The sequence below is a fragment of the Perca flavescens genome, chromosome 14, assembly GCF_004354835.1.
Source record: "Perca flavescens isolate YP-PL-M2 chromosome 14, PFLA_1.0, whole genome shotgun sequence".
Taxonomy (NCBI): Eukaryota; Metazoa; Chordata; class Actinopteri; order Perciformes; family Percidae; genus Perca; species Perca flavescens.
In genome coordinates, this window is record NC_041344.1 from 16795312 (window position 1) to 16817355 (window position 22044).

A 22044-nucleotide genomic window follows, 5' to 3' on the forward strand; every position below is an offset into this window, starting at 1 on the left:
TGTCTGCCGTGAAAAGGGCCTATGAGATTTACAACGCACACGGAAATTGTAGTATTTGTAGGTGAGGAAGGAAAAAAACATCTAAAAAAATTGTACTAAAAATTTTTTATTCGTCGGAGGTCTTCATCTGTACAATCACTGAAAAAACAGGGTTAAATTATTCTCACTATAACAAACTTGAGTAGATCTTAAGAGGTTTTAAAAAAGAAAAGAGCGTTTCTGCAGCCTGAGATGGATTACGGTGGCATTGGTGCTCTCATAGGAATGCGGGGCGGGACACCGGGGGGCCTTGGAGGCATCGGAGGTCCTCTCTGGAAGCCAAAAGGAGGACGCGGAGGAAGGCCAGCACCGTAGCCAGGTGGAGGCATGGGAGGAGGCCCTCTCATACCGGGAGGCACAGGGTGACCTGAGAGAGATAGAGCAAGAGTCATAACATGAGACAATCTTTACCGTTGACTATATGCTCTCACCACAGTAAACTATATTTCAGCGTTCTAAACAAGAATCATATACAGGGGTTCAGTTATGGTGAATAGTGGGATAGTTTGAAGACAAACATAAATCCATATATATGCGAGTCTCATTTTCAGGTCGGAAAAGCCAGAATTCCGGATATAGCTAGATAGCTAGATAGCTAGACAGACAGACAGACAGACAGACAAAAACATTTTCCAGCTCTCTCTTCACGCATTCATGGTTTTGTGTGGTGGCACGTCCGCCATTCATGTCATCATCTGAACTATGATCAAATTAGTGAACTGATTTCAACTCGAGGAGCTTGCAAAATACAAACATTTAAACACATACATTTTACACCAAGTCATCAACCACTTTTGGATGCAGATTGGATGACTTTCTGACGACCCACCTCCAGACTAAAGTGAAACTCAAATGTGTAAGGGCGCCTATACACTGTGCGATAACAACAATCTAACAGGGTCACTGCATGTCACAGTGTGTGAGATACATCTAATAAAGCCTTCCTGATCTGTGTCAGACTCTATGATATCCATTTTGAGGAATGTCACGACAGTCACCCGTTTCTTCTTTTCAGTATTAGAACTGGACTATGGTGAAGATGCCCTTTAAAAATGTATTGTGCAACAAAATTTGGTTTACCCATAGCACACCTGCCCATAACAGGTAATTTGTCAAGGTATTCATGGCAACGTGGGTATGTGTCAATACTACAAATCATTAAATCTATTTAATCTTCTTTCAATAATTCTTTGAGGAATTTTTCCCACAAAATGACCGAGGTAGTATTTTTAGGCTGTAGACTTATTTGACAACAAAGATTCAAGGAGATGCTGTAGTGCTTACCCATGGGAGGTCCATACGGTGCTCTGTGTGGCATGCCCATAGGCGGGGGTGGGGGCATGCCAGGTGGTAGCGGTGCCCGTGACTGATTTGATCCTGGGGGAGCAGGAGGTGGAGGGACCATGCCAGGTGGACCAGGAGGGGGCATGGGCATCTGAGGCATACCTGTGTAGCAGAAACAATTAAGTCTACAGGCACGCTCGATCAACAAACTACATTGTTACGTTTTTTTTTAATTATTATTTTTTGGGGCTTTTTCCCTTTATTTGAACGTGACAGCGGATAGACAGGAAAGTTGGGAGAGAGATCGGGGATGACATGCAGCAAAGGGCCGCAGGTTGGACTCAAACCCGGGCCGCTGCAGAGGACTCAGCCTACGTGGGGCGCACGCTCTTACTGGGTGAGCAAGAGGTCGCCCCCATGGTTATGTTTTTAACAACACTGATTAACATGTACGACAGAATTTTAGGACACACAGATCTATTACAAATGTCCAAACTTTGTCAGTATATTTTTTAGGGCTGCTCCCTCTTAGTCGATTAGTCGACTAATCGGTCATTTTGGTCTTAGTCAACTTAGATTTCTTTAGTCGATTAGTCATGTTTTATGCTTTTTCATGCTGAATGACTTATTTCCAAGAAACGTACAAGCACATCTCTGGTAAACACAAGAATTAAAGTGGTGCTTTTGCATGACTCTTTGCGGAGAAACTCAGATTTACAGATCTCTAAACTAATTGATTAGTTGATACAATTGAATGAGTGTTAGTCGACTAAGAATTTCTTCAATCGAGCACAGCCCTAATATTTTTGCACAACTTCCCACTTGCATCTACTGTGGAAACATTTATTTAACAACGGTTACCTGGATGCATGTTGCCAGGAGGGAAGGGTGGTGGTCCGGGTGGGGGCCCACCACCGCCACCCTGTTGGCCTGGTCCCCCTGCATTTGGAGGCATGGCCATCGAAGGGGGCATTGATGGGGGCATAGATCCAGGAGGAGGAACAGGAGGGAAACCCGGAGGTGGCATGCCTGCACAGAACCAGTTGTAATAAGTTATTGTTTTCATATTCTACTGGTACACGAAGTTAGGCTACCTGACTGATAAATTATTAAATATTAAAGTCATCATTAGGCAGTTATACAAAAAAATGTATATTATTAGTATCTCATAAAAGGGCTCATTTGTTAGCCGTTATGTTTTAGCTACAGATATTGCCTGTGATTGAATCAAATCAATCTCATTATTGCCTACTGATAAAAGACATCACTCAGAGAAGCACATTCCCTTTCCCTACAGGGTTCTACTTCATCTCATTGCCAGTAATAAAACCGGTTATTTGCTCTCATGGCACTAACTACAATCAACCACTCAATCTATAACCATTCATCAAAGGCAGCTGCTGTATATGACAGGGCAGTACAAGAGAAAAACAACACCATTGATAATCAAAAACTGTTATGTGAAGAAAGTGTAGATGTATAACTGACAAATTTGCTGCAGTATTATTTACTATATATATATATATATATATATATATATATATATAATGTCACTTTCAGGAAATGAAGCAGTTGGAGCAATTGCCATTTTGCTCGTGTGTCAAACCATACAAATATACATTAGATTATGTTATCTGTGAGCATATGACCTGAAATTATAATCGAAGTTATTATCAATTGGATCTTTCCTGATGATGAACAGTTGCTAAAGGTTCTGTTTACAACAGTGGTTAAATAATGTACAATTGAAAAGAGGGGAGCCGCGGAACATCTTATAAGTTTTACCATCTACTTTACTGTGTAACCACAGTATTTCAGTCATACCTGGCATTGGCATCCCAGCTCCCATTGCCGTTAGAACCGGCGTCGGAGCACTCGGTGGGGGCGGAGCGTCTGCAAACAGCTGATGTGGCCTGTCTGCCTGGGAAAGGGGGTTTTGCGCAGCCAAGAGTCGCTCTGCAGCCGAGCCATGTCGTTCTCCTTTGGAGTCCTTTTTGAAGGCGTAGGACACTGTGATGGGCCTGTTACAGAGGTACTGGCCGTTCATGGCCTCAATAGCTGCATCTGATGCGTCAAAGCTGGCAAAATTGATGAAAGCATAACCCTTGGAGTTGCCGGTGTCTGGGTCTCGCATGATTTTTGGCGTCTGGAGGATCACGCCAAAGGCACTGAATGTGTCATAGAGCAGTTTCTCATCTATCTCTGGGTCCAGATTACCAATGAAGATGTTAGCTCCCACATCCAGGTTTTTGTTGTGCGCAGAGGCCTTATTAACTCGAATAGGTTTGCCATAAAGCTTTATCATATTCATGATTTTGATGGCATAGTCAGCATCTTCTTCACTAAGGAACTCTACAAAGCCATAACCTGAGAAGGAGAGAATAAAAGTTACTACATGATTGTTATTTATCTTCAAAAGAGATTCTCATGGATACAAAAAGATTTAGGGATGGGGGGAGGGGGTTTGTAGAGAATATTAACGGATAGTCACCTTGATGTTGGCCAGTCACTCTGTCTTTGGGCATGTGCGTGTTGACCACGGGACCGGCCTGCAAGAAAAGCTCCCATAGTAATGGCTCTGACACTTTCTCATCCAAGCCACCAACATACACAGTGGCATCTGAAAAAAAGAAATAAGAATAAATAAAACTTGATATGGAATATATCTTAGATGTCCAAATTAGACAAAACTTCACATGAATTTGGGATTTGTTTTCAAATCATTTCAAATGGACTATTTTAAAGTCTGGTAACCTGTGATGAAGATTTGGCTTTTCTTTTTTACATTTTATTAAGTTAATGATGAAGTCATGGGATACTATTCATTAACTGTGGTTGTACACTTACACTGAAAAAAACTCAATCATCAATGTTGCTTTTCTTTTTTTGCTTAAGATGCATTCTGTTTCTATTCATCCTTGTAACCATTTCTGAAACTGTCCAACAATTTTCTAAAAATATTAAAAGTTTCAGAATTTCAGTAGCTAAGAATGCAGTTACACACAAAAGGCTGCACACTTTCTACAAAGTAACTTATTATGCCTGTTAATGTTATGTTGTAATTTCCCTGAGGGTATTAATAAAGTATAAAGTATTTTGAATGAAAGTTTGTGGCTTTCAGTTCTTTGGAAAATATAGTAAATGCCCTTTTAGGGTTACAGCTGGAGGACATGACAGAAATTGTGTAAAAACATCAAAACAAACAATAATACAGAATTAGTCATTGTAATATTTTGATATGATGTAACTAGATGATGTGGCTATTCTAAAATGTTTTAGTAGAGCCAAATAAAGCTAACAGTTGACAGTTCTATCTGATGTGAACAATAATATTAGCTATACAATACTATAATGTTTAGCTAGCTATTTCTACAGACCACCTCTCTATCTTATCAAACGCTGTGTGAAGCACCTAAAGCTGAAATATGAAAATGTGTGATCATTTGTTAAGCTAGTCAACATGATTAGCTTGCTAGGCTAACTTTAGCTATTAGCCAACAGAACGTAGCTCTGCTTCTAACATGCTCACAATCAAACTTAAATCAATAAAAAAATCAACGCTGACGTTACACCTAACGTTAGGTTCTTTTGCAGCAAATAAGTAAAATAGATAACAGTAAATAGAACTTCGCTGAATGGTTAACATTGTTTATATGTATGGCCTAAATTAGCGGCAAGCTAACAACTGAACACTTCCATGTGAGCAAACTAGCTAAATATTTAAGTTGGTTGACCCGGCGGTCAGCGACGCTCATAAAAACAAGGGGAGCAGTTGAAAGTGTAGCCTACAAACAGATTCATAAATGACTTAAACAAAAGGTTGAAACAGGTTTTAAAATAATGTAGTTACCTTGGTTTCTTTCTGAAATTGGTCCCGCTGCCATGTTGAATGAACAACGGTGGGCAAGCGTCCTGTACTGAGGCCCCGCCTCTTCCTGACTGTGTGCCGGAGGCGGAAGTAATAATACAAAAATAAAGAAAATTAAATTAAATATAGATAATATTAAGATACAATAAGATGAAATAGTATTAAATTAATACGATTAAATAAGACGTAATAAAAAAAGATGAAATGAAATGCAATCGTTTTTAAGAATCTTTTACTTGTATGTGTTTAACAGTAAGCTATTTTCTAGGATTTACCACGTAGGATAAATAATGTGACAGCACATTTCAAGAGCTTGGTTGTATTATAATAATTAGGCTATGCCCCCTTTGGTTAAAGGAGTGAGTAACTTTTAAATCAAAAATTCTTTGTTATTTTTAACTGAAAATAAAAAAATTAACTAATGTTTCAACTGCAAATCCATAACAAAGGCTATGATCATACACACAGAGTGTGAAGACAACAAGGACTGCAAACTAGCTTCAGCTAGATGCCCCACACTTGTATTCATTACATCAGATGCATTATTTTATTTTATGTGACAGTGTCTATCTGTATTGTCCCTGTTAAAAATATTGAAAAATAAATAAAAAATGAAAAAATAAATGTATTATCATAATGTCATAATATTAAAATAATGTGTATTTCCCGGCACGTTTAAAAAATATCCTATTATTCATTTCAACTCTAGTCCAAACGTGTTTTGGAGCACACAATCCTTGTGTACAATGCATACAATGTGTAAATGTCTTTTGTGAAAAGCTCCTTTTTCATTAGTGTAAATTACACGTATACCATTAAACCATTACAAATGATTATCTATTAAGACTTACTTGGTCCTAGTTGTGTACTAAGCAGTGAAATAAGAACCATGACCAATTAATAAACATTTGTATGAGCCATTTTATTACAATCATATAAATCTACTAAAAGTATGGAATACAAAATGTTCATAGAAAATACATACAATAAGGGCCTTCAGAAACACTTCTATAAAACAATACTGAATAGAATATGAAACATATAAAAACAAAAAATCAACACATCATGCATCAAAGCCAAAAGATGAAAAGCAAAAAAAGAATTTTTATAAAATCGATACCAAAAAAATATATTGTTTAAAAAAGCCTTCATTGATAATGATCACAAAGAAAGGTCAGAGTAAGAGTGCTCTTAGATTAATGGCTTGTGGTAAAACACACACACACACACACACACACACACACACACACACACACACACACACAATCTAAATTAGAAGAAAAATGCAAATAAAATTTAAAACAAAAAACAATACACAATTCAAGATCTCCAGCCTCAATACTGTAATCAGCTCAGTTAATTATTTGTTGATTGTTCTCTCAATAATTACATTTCAGCTTTGCAAATCTCAGCAAATTGGTTCATTGGACGATATGATCACTGATGAATTTAGAAAACGTAACCGGTAGATGAGATTCTGGGAATAGGAGTTAACTAAAGTGAAAAGGAAAATGTGAGATTAACCAGGTTGGAGCTGCAGAATTGTAAATTCAAAATGTTCACTGTATCAGTTCAAAGCTTTTTAGTATTTACTGAGAAGATCAAATTACTTTTACTAATACATTTTCCTGCTTGTGCTGCAAACATATTTTGCAAGCGGAGTACCAAACAAACAATATATAATGATTATAAATGTATACCAAAAGGTAATAAGATTTAATAAATCCTTCATAATCTAATTTCATGTAACATATTTAAGGAATGGTTTGACATTTCAGGAAATATGCTTATTCACCTTCTGGTAGAGATTAACATGAAAACATTGATACCTCTTTCAGATATGAGAGTGGTATCGATCTTCTCGTCTAACTCTCCAACAGAAAGTGGAAGGCAAATTTCCCAAAATGTCGAACTACTCCTTTAAGGTACTGTAACAATTATATATCATGTAATCTCTCATTTTACCTTAACATGGAATAACAAAAAAACACATTGTAAAGCAAAGTAGAACATCCTTTAAAGACCTCATTGAATGAAATGAAACTTTTGAGTTTTTTTTACATGTCTAATTGGTGCATGCTATCAATTTCATAAAGGCACAATGATCCCAGGGAAGAGACACAGCAATACAATAATAAAATTGGATCTGACTCCATCTCTGCTTCTTTGTTTTCTATTTACCATCTCCCCAAATTTAGTGTAATCAGTTTCTGCTGTTGACAATCCAGCATTCAGCAGAGAGAATGAGCCCTCCTGCTGTTTAACTTGCATAACTCGCTGCCCACATTTCCATCCAACCAGAGCCACACATTATCAATTAAACTCTCACTTCCATTACATGGGGTCTTTGAAAGGCTACTCACTGAAATGCCTTCATCCGTATAATGTATTCAATACATTTTAGATACATAGAGAAATATGAAGATATCACATTTACAGTATAAACAAAATCAGGTCCTTCAACATAAAAACATTTGAAAGGTGATAAGTGCGAGTTACATACATTGTTTTAGCCCATTGACATACACCAGCCCTGCTAACAAACAGATTTTGCTTCCAGTATGTCACAAAATACATAAACCGAAAGTGCTGGTACTGTTTTGTATTGACTACAATGTCTCACACATAATGAATCAGCTTGTTAAAAAACAAAAAGATCCCTCAACTCATTTTTTTTTGGCCTTCACATTTTATCTCCAATCACCGCTATTCTTTGTTTCTGCTGAGATCCCGACCTACATTTTTAGTCTACCAAGCAACAACCCTTTTGAACTCCTCTAAATGAAGCACATGACAAACACAACCTGTATCACAAGAGTAATTCAATCGTCTAAATGGTAAACGGCATCGCTTTGCATATCCTTTAGTTGATAGCACACTGAAAATATACATTCAGCTAGTGTCACGGTTACCAAGCACACAATGTACACTAAAATAACCATCAAAAGTCTTCACATAAAAAGAAAAGACCCTTACATTTGACCACCAAAATATTGACCGTCCAAAACACTATATGCAAGTAAACACGCCCAAAACACAAAAGAAACTAACTTTGATGATCCATACCTTGATCAATTGTGCTTGGTTTGATGTGTCATATTAACGTCTGTCCATTACATTCACTGATGAAAGGCAGGCTGTGTTTCTGTAGGTCTACTTCAGTATGAAATAATGAAAGAACATGTAAACCCCAGTCAGTTGGAATGCCAAGCAAGTTTACAGGTCATTTTTTACAAAAAAAAGCACGGTTATCCTGTAATCACGAGGCACAAAGAGGTAACGGCTATAGCGGCAAGTGTTGGTTTTATGCACGGATGTGCATACTGTAAGTCAAGGCCTGATTACCTGATCCTCATTAAAAAAAAAAAATTAAAAAAAACACACACATGATACAAAACCTAAAAGTTCAGATGAAGCAACTTTATATCTATGACGCGAGCAATACTGTTACCAGGAATCCTACGGAGTGTGAAGAAATGTTTCCACAATGGACGGCAGGTTTAGTGTGAGGGCAGTGTGGCAGTGTTGGCTGCATTGAGCTGGCCCACAGCTAACATCAGGATATCTTTCTTCTCTTTGTAAAAACGCAGTTCTCTGCCTGCCAGCCTGGCGTCCTCCAGTTCTCTCTCCGTCGACGCCACCTCCTGCGCAATAGTGCTCGCTACACTCTGTTCTCGGTTTACCCAGTCGGCGGCCATCTGAGTGCGCATGTCATCATCCAGAGCCCGGTGGGAATAGTGAGCCAGAACTTCCTGCAAATAAAATAAGAGACAGAAAACTGTGGTATTGCCAACTGAAGATCTAGTGAGATTTCAGTAAATCTTTGGCCGTGGCTAAAGAATATAAAGCGTCATAAGATATTGGCGGTGATACTGATTTCTTTATTAGGAAGATTGAATATCTGCCAGACACGACGAGCCACATTAAATATGGTTTCTTTGGCATTCTAAAATTCAGTGTTTCAGCTATCAGTTATCAGTTTAGTTGCATATAAGTGTTTAGCACCACAGCGATCCTTGGCCTCATGTTTTTGATCCCAATTCCACACAGTGTATACTGATTTCAAATGTGGTGAGAGAGCACAGGTATTGGATCAATATCGGCAGATAGCCTGAATTAAAATGGGAAAGTAGAAGTAGATTTGGCTGTACACCAAGAGGATAAACTATAACTCAAGTAGAGATTATTTTTAAATCAATGTTTTTGGTAGGCAGTTTGTAGTCCTTGGCAGCGGCCCAGGTTCAAATCCGACCTAAGGCCCTTTACGCCCCCCCCCTCTCTCTCTCTCTTTCCCCTATCCTGTCACTTCTAAGCCATAAAAAGCCCCAAAAAATAATCTTAATAAAAAAAAAAAAAGTATAATGCTCTTCTTCTACAGTGATGATATTTTCCAGCTCACCGCTGCTGTCCAGCAATGCTCCCAAAAATGTTTATTCTGTCCACCAGTCACACCATGTAGGGAAAGATTTGACTCAGAGTTTGTTTGCTTAGGAAACTTGATGCACTTGCATAATTAAACCCAACCGTGAGATGAATGACCATACCTGTCGGGAACACTGTCGTTCTCTCATGGCTTTGAGACTCCCATTCCAGTGCAGCAGCTGGAACACAGTCATCAGCTCCTGAAACACAACCAAACCAGCAGGAATTATGAAGCTCGCTTCAGGATACTCGATACGTAGCTACTCAGTACTGCAAACCAAGCGCGCTTCCTTCAGATTTCCATAATTTCTCTTTTAAAACACGTATCTGGTCTCTATTTGTTATATTGTGCGTATGCACATTCAAGCTCTGTGCATGCAAAACATTTTAACACAGCATCTGGGCTCAAACTTTGCCAAAGCTATTTTCACACTATCCTGGTGCGTTTGGGTAGCATAAAATGCTACTTAACACGACCCAGACATTCCTGAATTTTACACACCTGAAACTCCAGCATGGATTTTCCTTTATTGGACTCAAGCATGAAGCGAAATGCCCCAATTCCTGTGTTGGGATTGTCAGCCTCTTCTCTGTTTCCCTGGAAACAACAACTAGTAAATGTCAGGGTTTTGTGTTGGCCCAGACAACAGTTTGATAAATACTTGAAATAATGAGGATATGTAAAAAAGATCTAATGTTAATGTAATCTATGTTGTATGCAGTACGCAACATTTTTGGTAAGGGGGGGGGGCCTGAAATAATGATATCTAAATTCTGAAATCTGAGATTTTGTGTCGTGGTTTACAATGAATTTTATGTAGAAGCAACCCTGGCAAAAGTGGAAGATTTTAGGAGGCAATTCATGCCAAAGTAATCTTCCTTAATTTTCTTTTCAAACTGACAATTATTGGTACAAATTGCGCATCCTTTTTTAAAACATCTTACTGTACTGCAAATAGACATGTGCATGTTGCAAACTGCATGACCTACATTTTCTTTTCTTTCATTTCATTTATCACCACAACATACTGCAGATATACTGTGACCTCACTTCCTCCTGAATGACAGTTAAGGACTTAGGCACACAACCTTCTTTAATCTATTATACCCAACTTACATTGAAGGATGCCAGGGCCTCACTGACACTTTTCTCGATGAAGTCGTCTGTGATGCGTCGGGAGGGATGTTCATTGAAAACAGAGTTCATTAGGGCAATCTTGGCCGCACTGCGTCTTGCTTCTGCCTTGGTGGGACAGAACTGTCAGAAAACAGAGAACAGAAAAGAACAGCGAAGAAAACATGCATTAGTGGTCAGATACAATCAGAAATACAGATATGCAGTCAAAAAGATAAAGACAGCCATCGTTTATGTGTAGTACAGTGAGCGTCGTTGTGGTTATAAGCATGTTGGAATTTTGTAAGCTTGTAAAACGGCAGTTAAGTGACCATTTTTCTTACATTAATCGTTTAGTATGAAAGCTTTTTGCAACATGCACCAATTATCACTATTTTAAAACCCAAGAAAACTCCATCTCTGTGATGATCTTATCACAATCATGCCAAGAAAATGCAGACAAGGTACCTGGAAACTTCCGAAGCAGCTGCCTCCGGGAAGACTGACATAGCAAACATATGGAGGGCTGCTGGATGGGACCATTTCATAAACAACTAGAGCTCCGTTACGCAGGTCGGCCCCTCTGGTCAGCTTCATCTGCCAAAACTCCTGTAAAGCTTCCACCACGTTTACTGGAGGGCACAGAGATAAAAGAAGCCTCGTCACAGTGTGGTATATCAACACTTTCTGAAGTGCCATTAATCCCTGACTGTGCTCTTCAACATCCTCTCTAAGAACAAAGATGGAAAGGGTGGACGGAAGGTCATCTCAAGGATGCCAGAGGTTTTTCCTGTAAATATTTAGGTGGCTGCTCAGAGGAAATTCTGCATCACAGAAGAGGAGCTGCTTAAAGAAACACCCCCCTCAACTCTACACTTTATGCGCTCACGTAAGAAAGTTAGACTCCTGTCCTCTAAAAGGAAACAACAACAAAGAAAAGCAGTACAAATCTGCAGCTGAGTCAGAAAGGATTATTTGCGTTTGGATCTGCAGGGAGATGTGAGTACAGCCAACATTATTCAAGACTGTTTGACTCCTGTTAGCTCCCTCCACTTTCCTGCTGAGCTCTCACACAAGCAGCCTGTTTATCGCTCACGTACAGTCTGGAGCCCGATCAGTGCGTTTTAGTGCGTTTTAAGGCTGCAGCTTTGTGACTATTCTGGCTTCTGTAAACAAGCCAAGATATATTCTGACATCAGATATATAAATCACTAAACTGCAATCCAAATATGTTGTTATTGCTGTGTGTAAAAGTAAAGTGCTCACCATAAACTGTTCTCACTGTTGTTAGCCAATCAAAAGTAAATTAATTATGTGCAATTGAAAACAGCAGTTATTAACTATAACTATAACTATTAACAGTGAAAGTTGCTCTCTGTGATATTACTTTCACAGCAAATATGACTCCATTGTGTACTCCGTTTAAAACATTGTCAAACATATTCTTCATCATACATATGCTTCCAATGGTTAATTTGAGATGGTACTAGATGTATGATAAGCCATGGGATTTACAGAATATGCATTACATTTTACTGACATTTTTATTTTATTATTATTATTATTATTATTATTATAATTGCATTAGTATTTTTCCCTTGATTAGGGGACACCCACAGTAGGCTCAACAAACCAAATCCAGACCCTGACAAAGTTATTTTTAAGTAGGCCTATCTAAAGGGTTCAGGACAGTGATAAAATAGAACGACAGGAAATATTGGGATATAGTGGATATACATGTGACAATGGTGCTGCCGCAGACTCCAACTGTGAAAATTAAAGCCTTACACCTAATGGCATAATTATAACTATACCACAGGAAAATGTAGAAAACTCAAATTACAATATAATGTTGATTAAGTAATTACTGCCAAATGTCCAAAAATGACATGGTTTTTCCCAAGAGTAAATCACATAATTGGAGCTACATTAAGACAAAAACATAAAACCCTGATAAAACAGTCTTTATTGTGCTTCCAAAGTAGACGGTGTTAAGTAGCCTAGAGGAGGGAATAGGCTTTTAGTCAGGAGCACAGAGGGACAATCTTTTAGAAATAAATCCTATTAGCAGCAGACAGGAACACTAACAGCCAACATTAGCAGCTTTTGGTCTAATAGTTTTATGCATAGCCCTTGCCAGTGTGCTGTAGTGATAAACTAAAAGATAAAAATAAAAAAGTCGGTAAACTATGACCACCAGAGTTATTCAATATGAGCAAAAAGTATATATATTTTCAGAACATCACAGTTCAGTTTTTTTCGATAAAAAAATAAAAATAGGCTATTGCGCAAAGAACTTCCATCTGGTACTTACTAAGAGGTGCAGTTTGGATAATACTCAAGATATTTTTAAATATAAAAAGATGGATGAACTCTATTTTGCTCCATAAAAAGTCGATAACCTGATTTTACCCTACATCTTTGCCTCTTACAACGTGAAAAGCCCCTGCTTTTCTTTTGTTGTTAGTATTTTGTAGTTTTCATTACAGGACCAGTATTTCACCGTGTCCAGTGAAAAACAATATGAATTTAATGTGGCAATAATATAGGTATAATAGCTTATTGTTCGTAAATGTAATCCCTCAGAGCTGTGGTACTTAATCCTGTATTGAAGTGAGTGAAGCCAGTGTTACTGTAAAAACATCAAAGGAAAACTTTAATTCCGTATAGAAACATTATGGTGATATTGCAATAGCTAATAATCACCTTAATACACTGTGAAACAATATATAAAGTCGGTTTATTTGAGACTGTGTAGTTAAACATGAATATTACAGGAATGCAGCATGTTGTTTTTTTTCTAATCGACTTCCAAACAAATGGCGCAGCTAAAAGTGGTGTTCTGCTCTTCAAAACTCCCCAAGTTTAAACTGAACTATAATACACAAACGAACACCATTATCTCCACATTGAGCAGAACATTATCACCACTAGACATTACCTCTGCCGTAACCTTGCGTGTGTTTGGCGAAGCTGCGGACCACAGCCTCCACCGCCTCCTTCAGCACCGCCGGGTTCCCCGGGTTACAGTGGCCGGTAGCCCCCGGCCCCAGCCCCAGCCCCAGCCCCGCTCCGATACCGCCGTACAGGCTGTGGAGCTGCAGCGGAGGCGGCGGCGGAGGAGGCCCGGACGAAGCGGCTAGAGAGGCCGGGGAGGGCAACAGCGGCGCGATGGGGACGGTAACCCCGGGCCGGAGAGAGGAGCGGAGGGTCCCGGTCGGTCCTAAACCGAATCCAATGCCTGGCTGCAGCCTCTGAGGGCGGATACTGTCCGGCATAACGTTAGATTCCATTGTCCCAACGTAACGTCTGCGAAATCCCAGGCTGGATTAAAGCCGTACCGATCAACCCAGCGGTTTCAGGTTTAAAAATGGTCTCTGAGGACTGGGTGAACAAAGTGTTAGCAGGGTTTTGTCAATCACAGCCGAAAGAAGTAGTTAGCCGATGTTCATTCGATATATCACCGCCGCCGTGCATCCTCACTCTCTGGATTAGACTGCGGGATTGTCAGTCAAGTGATGCCTTCAAGGACCCCTCGTACTCTACATATTCTATGGTAACGATCCATCACACTTTTTGCATGTTTACCCATTGATGTCTGTGGTTTTATTGCATTAACTACCTTTTACTACATCCTACATAATGGATGTAGGATGTTTTTTAGTCAACTGTGTGCTTTGTTGTAGGCAGGTGAAGTGTGCTTGTGTGCTAATATTTTACGCATCTTTTTGCTTTTGTTTTGTAGCCTGTTTGTGTGAATGGTGTGCTTAGTTATTGTAGTTCAGGCCAGCGTTAGTTCAGTTTGTAAAGTGTATAATGTTTTTTTTATTGACATTAGGTAAGAAAAGTGTAGGCCTACTCTACGGTTACTGTTGAGGCCATAACTGGTGATGCTGTTTTCTATACATATATAAGCAAATTGCACTACATAGCAGCACACAGCTTGCAGTTAATCACCAGAGATTTCTGATAGTTTTTTGTTTGTACAATTAATATGTCAATCTCATTGGCAAAAACAGACCTTTTAATATTTGACTCAATTATAAACTGTAGGCTACCAAATATATTCCAATTATGTTGCAGTGATTGCTAATATAAACGGACAATGTAATAATTCACTTAATTCCCCTTTAAAATGATCAAATGGCAAAGATGGGGAAACAGATAGTGTAATGCTTTGATACAATTCCTTAAAATAACGAACTCCTTAATGTCACATTTTGGTGACGGGCATCAGAAAATTCCACTTTTTCGCTATGCTATGTAGTGTTCAGTTATTATGTGTCTTAACTACGACATTTTCTATAGCACGTGAATGCAGCAGTGGAAAGTCAAAGAAATATCAAGCCAAGAAATCTGAGCCTCCCCTGTTCTCTGGCACCAACAGAGTACAACTACAGTGGGTTACAGCTCCAGCTCTGCAGCCTGAAGCATGTGATTAAAACTTGGAAACGGAGTAGCTCAGTTTACTCGATAAAAGGGCAAAAACAATGATTATCCTCCTTTGAAACAGATAAGGAAAGTTTGAAGTAACTGGGATTTATTTGAGTTAGTGGACCACCAAAGACTTGAAGAGGAAATGGGACCTCCTCTTGAGCTTCCTAGATGTTTTTTTACGACTTTCTGGAGCTTGTGTAATTTTTCATTCTTTCTGTGGTCTGGTTTGAGGCCAGATGAGTGTGGAGGAGGAACTGTGGAGCATTTGAATAAACAGTACCCTTTTTTTCAAAGCTGAATCTGCAACAAACTCAAAAACAATTCAAGTAGAACGAGGGACAGCACATCTCACATACATCTAACATTTGAGATGTGGCCTGTTCTTTACCTTAGCGTAAACACAACAGAAAGGAAAATCACTCATTTGTGACAATTGTAATGAATGTTTGGCTCACTGGAGGGCGTGCTCTCATTTCATTACATCAGTATAACCTCAGCTATGCAGCTGTGACATTTAGCCACTGATGTTGTTCTCAAGTCGTTTTTTATTGTTTAGTGTGTGTGTGTGTGTGTGTGTGTGTGTGTGTGTGTGTGTGTGTGTGTGTGTGTGTGTGTGTGTGTGTGTGTTTGTTGCTTGGCAGGGCCATTTACTTTTTCCCCCCATTTCTTTTTATCTTTTCTTTCTCTCACTGTTGATCAAATTACTATCATTATAACTAACAGTAAGCCTAAACATGTTTTTTTTCTCATCACAGTAAGTTGACCTGTCAAATGTCTGACTTTGACAGAATCCAGTGGTGGAAAGTACATTTGCTTCAACACAATTTAGAGTTTTTTTTACTTGGGATTTTCCATTTTATGCTACTTTACACTCATACTCCACTACATTTCAGAGTCAGTCAAATATTGTACTTTTTACTCTGCTATACTACATTTACCTGGCAGCTGTAGCTACTAAGAGTTTACATAAAAACGATTGCAGACGTTATAGTAGGTCTATGAGTTGTTAGCAGTTGCAGCCAAAAGACATTTCCCCTCTAAACCTCTCAGATGGTTTTAGTTAAATAACAATTTGAAACCAAAGGAAGTAAAATACTCAAATAATTCACAAAAAGCACAGATTGGAGCAAATTCCAAAAAGTGAAATCTTCTTTCCGGCCTCATTAATCATCTCACGATTGATCAGATTTATCTTGTGAACCTTTGAGGAGGCCCTAACCCCTAGGTTGGGGTCCACTGGACTAAACTTAACTGTACTATATAGTTCAAACTAGCTCCACATCAAGCAGCTTCAACAGAAAAGGGCTGTTTACACGTTAATGCTTTAGAAACAATCTAATAATGTAATATATAGCAATGTGTTAGTCACAGGGGCCATTTTTCTGCAGAAACAGTAGCCTACTTTAAGTACATTTTGCTGATAATACTAAAAATACTGTACTTTTACTTAACAGGGTGTTTTAATACAGGACTTTAACTTGTAATGAGATTTTTTTTACATCAAGGCTACCAATATGACTATATGTTCCACTATGTGTGTATAAAAGTAATATCTTGGTGTCTGACAGCTCTAGTTACTTTACAGATTAAAAACATTAGTTTATAAAATATATTAAAAGATGATTCAATTAGCTCCAGACAAAACATTAAAATGCTACATGTTACTGCAACAATAATAATAATAATAATCCAATAATATAATTAAGCACTCATTCCAGGTTTTTGCACTGCTCTTTGTACAATAAAGGTCCTCAGTTAATGTTCAGCAAAACGACACAATTTTCTCAGCTTTATGTCTTCTCGTTTTTTGTTCTATACCAAATTGTTCTTACCACCTCCTCCTGCTGCAACATTTATATGTAGCTGCTCAGGTTCGTCCGTGTCTGCCTTGCATGCCAGTTTTTTTTTTTTTTTTTTTTTAGAGGATGGGTTTGAGAAACGTAAACAACCTTAGCTGTTTCCACCAGGGGAGTCCAGGCCAATGGTGAACAGCCTCTGGACAGAGAGAATACATTCCCACATCTGGTTTTGATCTAAGCTTTATAGTCAAAATCTGCCTTTTAAAACTCCAGTGCAGGGCTTTCCCACTAGATAAAAAGAGACTCATAGGATTGCCGTTAAAGTTTTATTAAACAGCTTGTGTTGTTTATGTTCACTTCTCTGGTATTTTCCCCGTATTCCTATTTCTCGCCTGTCTTGAACTGTTAATTACTGACTGGGGTGGAGTTTGGGCTGAGAATTAATTACTTTATTACTTTACAACAGCCATAAAGATAGACTAGTAGCAATAACACCCTGTTGGATGTAAACCAAAGGTAGAAGGTTTACATCCACATGAATGAGTGTCATACATAAGGATAGCTGACAGAGACCATTCTGTTTAAATAAAAAACAATATTTTAGAGAATAGTTGTCAATCATATACTTTCTGTCTGTCAATTAAATTAAACTAATATGTCTTAAATGTCAAAAGAAAAGGTTTTGTATTTACTAAAACGGGAGACTGGTCTATACCTCTTAATTCAATAACTATTTAGGCAGACATACATCCTCATATTTAAAGATCAAGGTATATATAATAAGTAAGTAAGTAGAAAACAAAAGTCCACAGCCATGTTAGCAGCTCTGTGAGGCTGTACTAAAGCAGCTGATTTGAGCTAAATGCTAACGTTCAACACAAAACACAAAGTACAGCTGAGGCTGATTGGAATGTCATTAGTTGTGCAGGTACTGGACTCATTGTAATGTTGACCTGATAAGTTATGGGATGACCAAAGTGATTACAGTTCATCCTAAGGGGCATGAATGTCTGTACCAGATGTCATGGCAATCCATCCCATAGTTGTTCAGACACTTCACTAAAAAATACAAATGTCAACATGCTGGAGGTGCTAGATGAAAAGTCAGGAGATCATTAGGATTCATCCTCTGGACACCAAGAAAGTCTGTACCACATGTTGTGCCAGTCCATTTAACACTTAGTTTAACAGGCTACGATATTTCAGTCTGCACCAAAACTGGCGGACCGACAGATGGACAGACTTTGTTATCCCTAGAGCCGCTGTTTGCATGGCTACCAAGAAAGAATGCTTTTCTGTGAATATAATGATTTTTTTTCTGTGTTGTTAAAAAGCTGTCAATGCCTTTAAAATGATCTCTGAGGAGTGATCATAGATTCCCTTAAAATGAAACTTACATTTTTATATCTTTATGTTTATTTTTATTGGGACAGTCACATATCATGGACTACTGCCACATACTGCAGCATTTGTAGCCTAGTTTGTGACATCTAGACAGACTTTAATACAAATACTCATAACTCAACATTAAAACAACACAGATCACCTCAATCAGTTAATAAGAGCTCATTAGTGCTATACAAAAATACCATAAAAACTCAAAAAGTAAATGACTGAAAACGAGCACATAACATCTACATCAAGTTTGATTCTATAATAATAATAATAATAATAATAATTTATAAGTCACTTTTCTAAACAAAAGTGACAAAGTGCATGCTTTAACATTAAATATGAATTACAAAATATTTTACAACCACCAACCAATAGTTCACTGAAATGCAGAGTAAAAACAAGAAAAAAATTGTCTATCTGTTGAAGATGACGAGGCAATATCAAAAGTTCTGTCACAATGGTGATGCTGTTACCGGTGAATAAGTGTTTTATTTAATCAATATGATAAGATGCACACTGATGTTAGACAGTCAGCAGAGGGACTGTTGGACTTTGGTTTAGTTTGCCCAGGTGGCAGAATGAGCAACAAGGGTCAGTGGTGCTGTGATTCCCTTAACGGCACAAACATCCAATAATGTTTTGTGTCTTTATCTTGTCCAATCAGATTCACATTGCGACAGGGCTGCATCACCATGCGGGACTATAAGAAGTGTGAGAGTCCTACAGGAAGGCACCATCCGCTCCAAATTCTCCTGCCCTACAGGTGAGTCTAAGTCTGTTAATCCTATTTTCTTATGGTCTTAAACTGCATTTGATACACTGAAACAATTAGTAGTATTTTGAATGTGAAACTGTCAATTGTTACTTAAGACTGAAATTTAACTAGTTTAAAGTAAACTGTTACTTAGTATGACTATGATTTAATGAGGAAACTGATGGCAAAGGGAGGATTGAATTATAATACATTTGAAAGGAAAACAACCAGCTATGTGTAGGATTTGCTCCCGAAAGTGTGAATCCCTTTCAATCTATTGTTTTGATCTTAGAATGTATTTATCCACGCTAATTTCATTTTCTTAGTTTAGTTTCATCATCTGCAACAGAGGTTCTTCAGGGACAACACACAAAGCTCAAAAGCAGCAACACATGTTGGTATATTTGTAGGCTACACTAAAAAATATATCTAGATCAAAATATATAAAGATCATGTTTAACGACAGAACAGGGGTAATCATTATGTACCTGTTGTCGTGTCTATTTTTTGCAACCCATATGTGCTAAACAGTGTGCTGTACACTTTACATTACTGCCAAATTCCCAAACATGTTGCAACCTGCTATCTAGACTTACAACTAATATGCCATTCAACTTAGCTGTGACACTAGTATGGATTACATGTGATCCATACTGCTGTGATGGATGACCTTTGACAAGTCCATTTATTTTATTTTATTTCTTTAATTGTATTCAATCTTAATTAAAGGTCAAAAAGATTAAATAAATGAACCAATGAAACATTCAGCACTGAGGTGTTTAGTTTAAAGCAGTAGTATCCAGCATAGTCTAAATTAACACTAAACTAATGGAAGTGATAAGTTCCTTTTCAGTTTATTAGTAAATTATAAAAAAAATCTTTTTAATTTTAAAGAGGAACAACTTTTTTAGTGGTGGTAGAACACATTCCATTCCAGGCACCTAAGTGGATGGTCAAAAATAAAAGCCTTTAATCGATATGGGCCAGAACATTATGAACATATTATTTCCCACAACAGATGTGTATATTTGGGGTGTAGCGGTTTAAAAATCATGTTAGTTTTTCTGCTCTTAAATCAAAGCAATGAAATGGGATAACATTTCACTGGAATTGTACCCAGTACGATTTCATGTGACAAATAAAACTGATTGAAAACACAGAAGTTTGTTATGTAACCTTGGGAACACATACTGTATCTGTGATAAATTACTCCAAACTCAAGGGTCACGTACTAGCTTTGTCCTGGATCTGTGGACACAATGTCTCTGATAAGCCAGATACAGTTTATAAGTTAATACGTGGGCATTTGGACAAACATGCGGTGACTAAAAGATATTTATTTTATTACCTCATGACAAAAAAGCCGAGCTGGCATTCCTAGAAAATGTGAGAATGTTTAATTAGTGAGACATCTGACTGCGCAACAGGAGGCCTTCCTACATTCAACTTCAGAAAAAAAGAACTTCATTAAACATCTTAATGGCTAGATGTCTTTTTGGTTTTAAAAAGGAAAATTGTAAGGGAAGTTTAAATTGCCAAATAGCAAAAAATGAGACATATTGCATATTGACATCAGGTTACATCATCATTAACCATACAGAATAATAAAATAATGTTTGTTTTTGAAGGTCTACTCCACTCAGCAGCCATGAAATTCTCCCTTATTGCAGCCGTTGTTCTGCTGGCTCTGGCACAAGGTATGACCTTCACATTTACTTTAACTATTTTGTTTATTACAGTTTTACTTAATTACTGACTTTTTTTGTTTTTGTAAACCCACAGGAAGCTTTGCACAAGATGTTTCCGATCTTGAAAGTCTCGGTCGGTACTTTGAGGAGATGAAGAACAAGATGGTTCAGGACCTGACTGAGATTATACGCAACCAGGACCTGGCAAACCAGGCTCAGTGAGTACAGCGAAGCCTCCACGCCTCTACACGCAAAGTCACGCTTTAGTCATGACTGACGTTCACGATGATGCAAACCCACTTGCTGCTGACCACACTGGACCTTGTCCGTTGTTAAAGGCCAATCAACAAGTTGCAACTTCTACAACATCTCAATATTTATGGAGGGGCATGCACAGATCCACACAGAAAAACCTGTCAAAATATTTCAGCATTAGCACTGGATGGTTGGTTGTGAAAGATTAAATTAGATGTCAGTCTTTAAGTGAGGTCAATTTGAGTAAATGCAGTGGTGGAACATAACTTAGTTCATTTACTAAAGTATTGTACTTCGAGGTACTACTTGTACTTTAGCATTTTCATTTTATGCTACTTTTTACTTGTACTTTCAGAAGGAAAGAACTTACCGAAAATTTAACATAATGTATGTTTAGTGTATGAAATAGGATTCATTATATACTGAACTACCAAGCTGTATATGGAGTAGTTACTGCATCAGTAATAATAATAATAATATTATATACAATAAAAATTGGACCTGATTTTTAGTAGCCCAGGATACATGATGCTAACAGAGACAGCACTGTAATGTGCAGGTAAAACGGGTGCATTTCTGATTTTTACCTATGGTGGTTTATCATGTTCTACTCCACAGGACCTTCATTGAGGAGAAGCAAACCCAGCTGGAGCCCCTGGTCGCTCAGATCCAGGAGCAGCTGAAGACTGTTGCCGCCAGCGTCGAGGAGCAGATCAAGCCCCTGGTCGCCAACGTGCAGGCTCCGCTCCAGGTCGATAACTTCAAGCAGCAAATGGAGTCCATCTTCCAGAAGCTGACAGAGCAGACCAAGACCATCGGCAACTAAGAGAGATGCAAATGTACCACCACACCACCATCTTGCATCTGATGGCTGGCCTGAAAGTGGAGGAAGAAGTACAACAGCCTAAGATGTGTTTCAGGGATTGTTGACATTATCATCTCTGTCTCAAAGCACAATTAAACTTGAAACACAACTTCACTATGTCAAT

The 22044-nt window shown here is 38.2% G+C and overlaps 3 protein-coding genes across 4 annotated transcripts; 1 reads left to right on the top strand and 2 right to left on the bottom strand.

The window, feature by feature from the left end:
* Positions 1 to 90: 90 nt before the first annotated feature.
* On the bottom strand, positions 91 to 5255 carry sf3b4 (splicing factor 3b, subunit 4). Its single transcript, XM_028597890.1, has 6 exons — positions 5174 to 5255; positions 3815 to 3943; positions 3148 to 3690; positions 2185 to 2352; positions 1324 to 1485; positions 91 to 406 (listed from the first exon to the last, which is right to left on the bottom strand). The coding sequence occupies exons 1-6, from the start codon at positions 5205 to 5207 to the stop codon at positions 237 to 239; spliced, it is 1206 nt and encodes a 401-aa protein (XP_028453691.1). The 5' UTR covers positions 5208 to 5255; the 3' UTR covers positions 91 to 236.
* A 2438-nt stretch (positions 5256 to 7693) lies between these two features.
* lix1l (limb and CNS expressed 1 like) lies at positions 7694 to 14237 on the bottom strand. The gene is made up of 6 exons (XM_028596559.1): positions 13669 to 14237; positions 11196 to 11359; positions 10731 to 10871; positions 10116 to 10211; positions 9736 to 9813; positions 7694 to 8943 (listed from the first exon to the last, which is right to left on the bottom strand). Exons 1-6 carry the CDS (start codon positions 14018 to 14020, stop codon positions 8692 to 8694), a joined length of 1083 nt encoding a protein of 360 aa, XP_028452360.1. The 5' UTR covers positions 14021 to 14237; the 3' UTR covers positions 7694 to 8691.
* Positions 11711 to 22017, top strand: LOC114567536 (type-4 ice-structuring protein LS-12). 2 transcript variants are annotated; one of them, XM_028596561.1, is made up of 5 exons: positions 11711 to 11726; positions 19023 to 19121; positions 20741 to 20809; positions 20895 to 21018; positions 21674 to 22017. In XM_028596561.1, the coding sequence occupies exons 3-5, from the start codon at positions 20761 to 20763 to the stop codon at positions 21879 to 21881; spliced, it is 381 nt and encodes a 126-aa protein (XP_028452362.1). In that variant the 5' UTR covers positions 11711 to 11726; positions 19023 to 19121; positions 20741 to 20760; the 3' UTR covers positions 21882 to 22017. The 2 variants fall into 2 exon arrangements, with proteins under 2 accessions (XP_028452362.1, XP_028452361.1); XM_028596560.1 differs by lacking the exon at positions 11711 to 11726 and adding an exon at positions 13757 to 14283.
* The last annotated feature ends 27 nt before the right edge of the window (positions 22018 to 22044 follow it).

Bases quoted from the DNA above. Each gene is read 5' to 3' on its own strand.
- lix1l (XM_028596559.1), bottom strand. From the start codon at position 14,020: ATGGAATCTAACGTTATGCCGGACAGTATCCGCCCTCAGAGGCTGCAG. The intron at 10,212-10,730 runs GTAAGTTGGGTA...TGTTGTTTCCAG, and splicing joins AGGCCCTGGCATCCTTCAAT to GGAAACAGAGAAGAGGCTGA. The intron at 8,944-9,735 runs GTATGGTCATTC...TTTTATTTGCAG, and splicing joins AACGACAGTGTTCCCGACAG to GAAGTTCTGGCTCACTATTC.
- sf3b4 (XM_028597890.1), bottom strand. From the start codon at position 5,207: ATGGCAGCGGGACCAATTTCAGAAAGAAACCAAG. The intron at 3,691-3,814 runs GTGACTATCCGT...TCTCCTTCTCAG, and splicing joins AGTGACTGGCCAACATCAAG to GTTATGGCTTTGTAGAGTTC. The intron at 407-1,323 runs GTAAGCACTACA...TATCTCTCTCAG, and splicing joins ACCGTATGGACCTCCCATGG to GTCACCCTGTGCCTCCCGGT.
- LOC114567536 (XM_028596561.1), top strand. From the start codon at position 20,761: ATGAAATTCTCCCTTATTGCAGCCGTTGTTCTGCTGGCTCTGGCACAA. The intron at 20,810-20,894 runs GTATGACCTTCA...GTAAACCCACAG, and splicing joins TCTGCTGGCTCTGGCACAAG to GAAGCTTTGCACAAGATGTT. The intron at 21,019-21,673 runs GTGAGTACAGCG...TCTACTCCACAG, and splicing joins GACCTGGCAAACCAGGCTCA to GACCTTCATTGAGGAGAAGC.